We start from the raw sequence: 9,752 nt of genomic DNA on the forward strand, positions 1-9,752 counted from the left end.
AGCATAACTGCAAGTAGCCCATGAGAAAAAACGTACGATTTACTGCAGACAGAGAAATTTGCGCGTGAGACAGGCTGTTCTTAATGATAGAGAGATTTAGCTCCGCCTTTATATGAAACGTGACCGGCAAGAGTGACCACGTGACCGTGTTTTTTCCGCCATTTCTTCGCGTTTTCCGGTTGCACTTTCCCGTTTCTACGTGAAAGTAACCTGTTTCGCGTTTTCTGTGGACGTAAGATTTTCTCCACTTTTTTCCCTCATAGTAGCAGCTAATTGCCGGAAAAGGTTCACCAAGACTATATTCCTTGTAAGTCAAACAAAGGCGCCTTCAAATCCACCATGAAGTGAGCTCACGCGAAGCTAAGGCAGCAAGATTCACGCTATTTTACACGAAACGTGGATGGGCAAGCTGACGTTTGCCGTTTCACGCAAACGCAGTGCTAAATCTCTTTAATAGAACTTTATTGCTGCTTTTTGGGTAATGGGTGAATAGCCTCCACCCAAATCTTGACTAAACGTAAACTTTGTGTCACAATTGGTTGTGATCAGATTTTTTTAAAGGAACGGAAAGAACCTACATGTACTAAATTTTCCTCTCTCCTGATATGTGGTTGCGACTTAAGCTCAGTGGGTAGTGTGGATCGACACGTATCTGAAAGGCCAGGGTTCGAATCCCAGTGGTGACTGAGTTTTTTTCCGGCTTCCTTTTCTGCTATGTCTTTACTTGCAGCTCATCTGCAAGGATTATTACTTTACTTGAAAACATTTGCGCAGAGCGCCAGTCTCGGTTCCTCTCAGTAGACAAACATGTATTTGTTTTACCCTGCAATACTGCACCAGAGTTGCTTGAAAATGAGATACATTTAGTCGAGACGCAGGGATTTACTTTGCATTATTGGACTAAAACTGTTGCTCTTGATTTATGGTAGTTTGAGAAGATGCATCCTGGTACACCGCCATTTATTCCGCGCTCAAAGAAGGTTTGTCCTGAATGATTCAATTCATTTTAGTAATTTTGTAATGTTTGGTGACTAAACGCGTCCATTTACAGTGTGTGTTAAGACTATACACCCGACTTAATATTTAAACGCACCCACTGCAACTTTGTAAACTCGAATTCTTTTGGGACTTTCTTAGTGTGATTACAAATAGAGTCCTAATTTCGTAAACCACCCTTATTGCTTTTTTTCCAGTTGTTATTTTTCAATGAAGACTTGCTCGTACTTAACGATTACAAGTCGTGAATTGGAACCCTGAAAAAACAAAAGCAAAAACAAAATTATGCACACAAGTGCGTAAAAGATAATTAGAAAAAGCGTATGGAAAGGGAAAACCATTGATTATGAACTGTATTACGAACTACATTGTCTTCTTTTTTCACCAAAGGCAAGTTGTGTGAAACAGTTCGCTTCTTCAACTCCACAAAATTCAGCTGAATCTCCGGCAGTAAAGTTAACGAGAACTCCGCTGTCACCCATCCCAGGGAGGAACACGCCGGTAACAAGTACACCAGCACTAAAGCGACGAGTGGCGTTTGATGTGGTAGATTCTTCAGATTGCTTTACACCTGAAATGCCTGTATACAGAGCGACACCCTTTCTCTCCAGATTTGGTTTTAAAACACCTTCAGGTGTGATCCATGCTGGTGATTCCCCCTCAGCCAAACACAAGCGAACCAAATCTACCTCTCATCAGAAAGAGTTTGTTTCCCCAAGAAAGCATGTAAGGCGGTGTTCAGCTCATGCCTCTAGTAACGGAAGACTTCCAAGTACCACTGACACACCATTCACGCCATCAGGATTCATGTGCAGTGTTACGCAGGCAGATGATAGCTGCGAAGCCGAATCGCTGGTGTTCACTTCATCAGTGAAAACTCGACGTGCCACCCCACCTCATATGAGACAAAAACTTTCAGCGGTTGACCATTCGGTAAGCTTTATATTAGATGTAACTAAAGTGAAATTAATCACAATAGCCAATCGGAGCAAAGATAAATCTCTGAAAGAACCAATGAAAACTCAAAGGAAAACAAACAAACGCTTGAAGCGCGGGAAAACGTGGGTGAAGGAATCGCGCTTGGTTGAGTGGAGACATTGTGACCGTGTGGTTAAGGTGGGTCCTGGGTTCAAGAATCTATACCGCCACTCTCTGGGTTTGTTCTCGTTTAACCTGAATTCAAATCCTTGGCTTGTTACTGTAAATAGCCAACTGGTGTGACTACTTCCAGAAGGAATTGTCCAACACTTGTTATTTGCAATATTTGTTTTGATTTTGTGTCTGAATGGTTGAGAGACTGGCGTAAGTTACTGGACCATTTACCGGCTGCAATGATACAAAACCAATACAATCAATTGAAAGTTACTCTCACTTTGTAATGCAAGCGGTGTGCCCTATTTTTTCAGCGTCAAATGCGTGAAGCAATGCTATTCGGGTAAAAGCATATAAACGAACAAGTCTTGCTCTGACACTTTTTCCTATAAACAAAATATAAACATGGGATTTCTGAAGTGTATCTATATTCACAATTCAAATAAAAGAGGTATCGTCCACATTACGAGAAAAGCGATATAATATCAGCGGTTTTCCATCTTAAACCTTCGCTCCTAAACATTAAAATGCATATTCTCTACACTGTTCTCCATACATTTCATATGGTGCTGACAAAGAGAATTTGTTAAATAATCCAAAGCTTCTTTAGCTGTTGATTATTTCTTTCTATTATATGGCTGTGTCTCACAAGGACTGGGAACTACCGAATTCACGAATTTGATTGGCTGAAATCAATATTGAAGGCGGTCTAGATTTTCCTATCTAGACCGGCATCTAGACCCGTCTAGAAAAAAAGGTACAAAGAATATAAAAAATTGGCATATAAGACACAGCCATATAATGAACATTTTATTAACCGAGCTAGGACGGTCTGTATGGGAAAATCTTCACCTCGGTCAAGATTCTCCCATATAGACCTCCCGCTCGGTTAATAAGAACTAAACTCTAGTGACCCTAATTTGTGATTCAGGGTTGGTATGTTAAGAGAAATCTTAAAGGTCAACGATCACTGAATATTTGTGAATATATTAAAACTGTATATGTGAGCTGCAGTTAAAGAATTGAGAATGAGAGCGATCTTCGCAGTAATGAACACCACTTAAGCAGTAGTGAAAGTAAGGCCTGAAAAAAAAATTCCGGCCTGTACGGGATTCGAACCCATGACCTCTGCGATACCGGTGCAGTGCTCTGCCAACTGAGCTAACAAGCCAATTGGGAGCGGGTCATTAGATCGCAGAGTTCATGGGCTCAAATCCCGTACAGGCCGGAATTTTTTTTCAGGCCTTACTTTCACTACTGCTTAAATAGTGTTCATTACTGTGAAGATCGCTCTTATGCTAATCACCAAATATCTCGACCATTTCCCAATTTTGTGGATGGCAAGTATTCATTGCCAACAGTCACCCTACATACACCATCGCGTGGTGATCGAATCACAACTTTTCTGAAAGTAGTAAGAATACGAATACGCTCAAATATTTTCTTTGAAAGAGAAGACTCTGCATAAGTATATTTCTTGCCAAGTTCTTAACTTCTTTTTTTATCTTATTTATTTCAGATGGATGAGATCTACGTGTGATTAAACCCGTGCTGGGATCATCATCAAGACAGATTGTTCCTCGATGACTTTTTATACCAAACTTTCAGATCATGGAAAGTCATGAAAGTTTAAGGCTTTGATGACTATATACGGCTTTTGTTTGAATGTTCGCACCTTTGTGGACGTTCCACTCCGGCTGGAAAACGTCGCATATGACTTAAGAGGCTGAAAGAGGCAGTTAAGCTACTTAGAAGGATAAAGTCAAACAAAAAAGGCTTATATACATATTTGTAAATAGAACTTAGATGTAGTCGGAGTGTTCGTTTATGCTTGCGACACTTCATGTTTTATATCATCTGGTTAAAAGAGCCAGAACTTGTTGTAAATGATGGTCCTTACATTTTCTCTAAACTGTGTTTTGGAAAAAAGGTTTTTAAACTTTGTTTATGGAGCGATGCCAACACTTTTCCAGATACATTTACTCTTGCCTAACAATTTCAAATTGATGGTTGTTACGTTCTAAAGAGATTAAAAAAATGTTTTATTTACTGAAATGCGATTTCTCTTTTATTCGTCATCCCCACTTGTAGAGATACCTTCTTGTAATGTGACTTTCCATTTTTTGTTGTCTGTGAGTAGATACCTCCCCCACATAGGCTTAGTTATTGACATCCGCGGCGTAAATGAAGTGCTGGTCCAAAAAGAACCGCCAGTCAAAGAGCAGAACACCGGGGTCAAACATCTGCTCGTGTGCCTATGTTGAAACGGCGTAAAGGCAATCTGTCTTGCTTTCAGGTTGTCAATACCAATTCTGCCAGACAAGTCTGTAAGTCACGGTTTTTTAAAGGTGTATAAGCTTTTTTATTAAGCTCCAGATAACGAATTGAATAAGTTTTGTGTTCAAAAGTCCAAGATTTCCGTTTTCTCTACGTTTGTTCCCTTTAGCAGATTTTAAACATTTTCGGAGACTGGATGACTTATGAATTCCTTCAGAGTTTGCGCGGGAAATGGGCGCGCGGCAGCCAAGAAGATGTCCTTTGCGCATGGCCCAGTTTTGACCTGAGTTGACAAATGAGAGCTTCCCACTCAGTCCTTCGGCGACATCTACAAGCAAGCCTTCGCTAAGAAGATAGGAAAACATGAGTGGTTTTGGACGTCTTTCATGTCCAGAGAACGTAACAACAGATTAATCACCCGTATGAAAAATTCAAGACATCCAGCGCAATGTTGAACCTGATCATAAACACCTGCTCGCATATGACTAAGCAATTTCCTGTTAAGTTTAGGAGCAATCTTGGAATGCGCCTTGAGATTGGTTCAGAAAATTTACGCCAACTCAACCAATCAGATGCAAACTAAAGCGAATCTTGCCTGGTCACTAGAATTTTCCCACCTTTTTGTCTACACCAATCCGAACAATTCATATCAAAAACGCAGTAGGGAGGATATTTCGTCTCCAGCCGCTTCTAGTCTCTCAAAATGGGTTTAGATCAGTGGAAGCCCCTTACAAATGAATGGTGAGATTTTGCAGCTATGTCACGTGATCTTTAGAACCGATGACCAAGGAGAAGATTAAAAGAACGTGGGAACAAGTTCGTGAATCAAGTGAAACAGAAAGTATCATGCCACAACTCATAATTTAGGTCATTGCTCTTTCATTGTTTCACTTGTATGTAGGAAAGGTTGAAACAGCACAATGAAGTGAGGTAAAAAAAATTTGCCTCCTCTTTTGCCCCTCTTGCATATCGCTCCAAAACCGGTTAAGAATATTTCGTCAAATAACCTTCAACACAAGCTGTAAGAGGTCACCATCGCAAGTGATTCGAGACAACTGGAATTTTAGCCTTTAGGTGAAGCTGGTAGACTTGGTAGACTTTACTTTCTGCCCCGTGGATGCACCTTACTAAAAGAAACGAGTTAATATAGTTTAATTGTGTCTGCGCTGAACTTTTTGATAGCGTGTAATCAATCGTCACTCGGCTTTAAAAGATATAAATTACTGTTGCGTTTGCCTAAAAATGCCTGACATTTTTTTACTTCTGGAATAAAATGCTATCAGTCCGTGGCTTACGATTTGACAACATTCCTTTCTTTGACGACCTGAACTTAGCGCTCGCCCAGCAGCTATTTCTCTCAGCCTACGTTCCCTTGACGGAACGTTTGAAAAACGACATTCTGATTGGATGACAGCTATACAAAATACATCTCTCTGATTGCTCGACCAGCAGCTAAAAAGAAACATTTCTTCCACATGGATTAATTAGATTTGGTTCTTGTAACTGAGCATATCCCAGCCGCACGGGGGACTGCGAGAGCTTCTGGAGGAGTTGAAGATGAACGAAGTTTTACTTTTGAGTTGTCTTGTGCTATGTGCAGCCGGAACATTTGAACACTCTGACGAAGACACTCTTGTCCAAGGTAAAATTCCTAACAATTCATTTAGACTGCCATCTTTAAAAAAAAAAAGATGTAAACACGCACTAATGTAGTAATTTCAGAATTATAGTGCTATTTTTATGCCGTTTCAAAATGTGTGCTATTTGCTTCGTAATATTCGTAACTTTTTTCGTTTTGCATTGGCTTGTTTTTTTCCTAACTTGTTTCCCTGAAAATCTACGCCATTATACACTTTCGACCCGTGTCCATTTTTTTTTTTGCTGCAAATGAGCGAGTGCGAAGCAAAGATGACAAAGGCTGATAAAAAACGATGGAAGATTTTCTCTAGCACGTGTAAGACTTATATCTTATTAACCAAGCGCGAGGGCCGTACTGGGAGAATATCGGCCCGAGGTCTTGACAGTACGGACCGAGCGCAGCGAGGTCCGTACAATAAAGACCGAGGGTCGATATTCTTCCAGTACGGTCCCGAGCAAGCTTGGTGAATAAAAGATTTATTATACGACTGAAGTTCAAAGGGACACAAATGTGGTATCATTCGGGACCATTCGGGACAGTGCCCGGTCCAATACTTAGAGAATATTGGACCGGCAATAGAGCATTTTGATTGGTTGATTTTAGTTATTGGCCCTCTGACTGCCCGAGTCGTGTAATAATATTCTGTAAGGTGTTGTTTCTTGAGTGTAAAATACAAAGGGTTTTGAAATTGCGCCCTGCAAAGATTTTCACAGCTATTCATCTGAACAACAAAGGGTGTTTAAGCAAGACTAACAAATTTTCCCGCATCAAATCATTTATTTTACACTCGTGCTTTTTACTGTACTTAAAACAAAAGCTCGGCGTGAAAACCCAATCATTCGAATTATCACTGAAGATTCTTTACGGCTATATCTTATATATTTCAGCTTCTATTCGCAATCGCCTCGATATTTTTAAGACGTAAAATATGTATAAAAAGGTTAATACCTTTAGTTATAAATTTGCTTGGACGATACAGGGTTGAAATTTGTGTAAAACTCCGAAACTGTCTGCGATTTTCTTCAAAGGGGTCGAAGTTCTGCTTTTTGGGCTAATTCTAGAGTGCTACAGGATCAATTCTGCGTCAATTTACAAAAGAAAGGTTTTCAGAAAATGTAAACGATAAATGTGGAAGCACCCTACCCCTCGAAGAAAAAAGGCGCTACGCTTACTACCGTATACTGTTCTTGTGTTTTGATCATATTCCTTTGAGCTTCAACTTTACTGATCTTCACATAATATGACAATGAGGAAAACAAATTTTATAAGCTTTTTCAAACTTGAATATTACTGCATTTGCTTTTTGAGTCTATTGTTCGAATAAACGCTGCATTATGATGCGGCGTTTTCTTCGAGAGCGGCATTTATAAGTATTCTGCTCTAAAATCCGGCGTTTAATTGAGTCAATACTGTACGCACTTTGATGTCATGCAAGAAAAAATTCGAACATCCCTCGTTCGCTTGTCATTAATGACCTAAGATAACTTGGCAGGACAAGAATTTTAGTTTCTCGCCTGCTTCCTGAGATCAGTTGCTCGACTGGTACAGTTTCATTTGTTGCAAAACGTCGCGTCTTGCGTCTAACTGTTCCTTTGAATATAATTAGGTTTCATAGAAGATTCTGGGGGAGATACCAACAAATGGCTTAGAGGTTCAACGATTGCAGTCGATAACCAACCTGTTGGGAACGAAGGAAATCTTCTGGAACAGGACGAGAAGAGTAAAGAGGATAACCAGGAGACGAAACAGTCTGTGATACATGGAGAGGGGTTTGATCCAAAAGATTTGGCGATCGATTTCGATGAAGATACATCTAAAGTGGCCACTGATGGAGTAAAAGGTGCAGAAAATGAACCAGAGGGAGATCCAGCGTTGCAAGGTATGGAATACAATTACTTCTTAAGGAGGGTATTGAAGCCTTTGTGTGATCACGAAAGGTACGAAAAATTTCTATGAAAGTCCGAATAGATAACGCGGAAAGCCGAAAATACTTCGGGAAAATAATTTTCTCCTTTTACTCCCACGTTCAATTAGATTTGCAAACTCGGCTACATTAAGACTTAAAAACAAGAAAACAAAAACAAGAAAACAAACAAAAAAAAAACTGTTAACTCTTTACACCCTGTTTCACCAATGTTGATTGTTTCTTTTTTTGTTGTTGTTTTTTTTTTGTTTTTGTTATTTTGTTTTGTTTGGATCCATACCGTGATCGATTGAAAATGTCACATTTCTTGCCTGAATCTGGCCCTGATCCTGTGAAATGCCAAGAATTGTGATTACAACTTTAAATAAACAGAGGCTGATAGTTTCGAAAGAAACTGTTTGGAGCTGCGTCGGTGGGAGTAACGAAATAATTTAGATATATCAACAAAGTTGAAGTGGTAAATTGGCCATCGTAACGATTACAAAAGCTGACGTTTCGAGCGTTAGCCCTTCGTCGGAGCGAATGACGAAGGGCTAACGCGCTCGAAACGTCAGCTTTTGTAATCGCTACGGTGGCCAATTTACCACTTCAACTTTGTTGATATATCCAAATTATTTAAATGAACAGGTTGTAATGAACGCATCGGTAATTTAATAATGGCTACCCGGACAATAAATTTTATTCTTGACCAGTAGTTCCTGTAAGAAAATTAGATTACACTAAATCTAACTACTGACAATAAATGACAACAAACGAAATAAACCCGGCGAAATGAAAGCTTAAAACATACCTGACGGTTTGGATCTAAAGGGACACGAGACGAACATACAACGATAACTATGTAACAGTAAGGAAACTTTTCGCGCGAAAACTAAAATACATACTGACTCGAGGGGACTGAACCCTGTAACTGCAGTAATCGTAACCTTACAACACCACGATGATAATGACGATTTATTCGGTACGAATGATGTTGACGGTATGTGGGTTGAAACTTAAAACAATAAATGAATACGAAATTACAACAATTGACTAGTAAAAGGAACAGGAAAGAAATACACTGAACGAACTTCAAATGACAATGCTTACATTGTTACGATTTCTACGAAACTGCTGGACGAATATAAACTGCCCAAAGGCGAAATAAAGATAAACTGGAGTAACTGCTCAAAGCGAGCTACTGTATGACTAACGGAAGACTAAACTCTGAACTGAGAAAACTAATTTATATATGCGAAAACGACTAGCTAACTTAAAGTGCAATTAGCGCCTATATTACGAAAGAAACTAATGAACGAAGATACGTGACATAGAAACAACAGAAGCTAACAAACCAGCGAAAAAATACTAACGAACGACGAGAAACAGTGACAACGCAAAAAGACACCCTAATGATTGATTGAATGAGAAAAACAAAAAAAAACATTCCGCACGTTAAGACCCTACAAACCCTATTATGTGGATGGAACGCTGGCCCTCAAAGTTTGTTGTAACATAGGTGATAAAGAAAACAATGACTGGGCTTCAGAGAATTTTAACGAGAATTCCATTGTGGAAGTCGATGGCCAACCAGCTGGAGGCGAAGGAGAGCTTTTGGAACAAAAAAAGAAAAGCAAACAGGACCACCAGGCGGTTGGAAAGTCTGTGGTCAACGGTGAAGAGTTTGGTCCAGGCCATGTGGAGTTTGACTCTTCAGAAGATCCAACAATAGCAAGCACTGATGAAGTGAAAGATGGACTCGATGAACCAGAGGAAGATCCGACACATTTTGGTATGGACGTATATTTTATAACTGGATTGAAATTTTTATAAACTTTCAAACTG

At 39.6% G+C, this 9,752-nt stretch overlaps 1 protein-coding gene and 1 non-coding gene across 3 annotated transcripts in view; one reads left to right on the plus strand and one right to left on the minus strand.

The window, feature by feature from the left end:
- The window catches only part of LOC148742340 (rho GTPase-activating protein 19-like), a 16,806-nt gene extending 12,663 nt beyond the window's left edge, over positions 1–4,143 (plus strand). For both annotated transcript variants that reach the window (XM_088755450.1, XM_088755454.1), the window contains exons 8-10: positions 930–980; positions 1,387–1,929; positions 3,608–4,143. In XM_088755450.1, the coding sequence (XP_088611576.1) occupies positions 930–980; positions 1,387–1,929; positions 3,608–3,628 (615 nt within the window). In that variant the 3' untranslated portion in view covers positions 3,629–4,143. The remainder of the gene's footprint in view (positions 1–929; positions 981–1,386; positions 1,930–3,607) is intronic.
- Trnat-ggu (transfer RNA threonine (anticodon GGU)) lies at positions 3,187–3,259 on the minus strand. The gene has a single exon. It is a non-coding gene; the product is annotated as a tRNA-Thr (tRNA).
- Positions 4,144–9,752: the final 5,609 nt, after the last annotated feature.

Source organism: Stylophora pistillata, chromosome 1 (assembly GCF_964205215.1).
Source record: "Stylophora pistillata chromosome 1, jaStyPist1.2, whole genome shotgun sequence".
NCBI lineage: Eukaryota > Metazoa > Cnidaria > Anthozoa > Scleractinia > Pocilloporidae > Stylophora > Stylophora pistillata.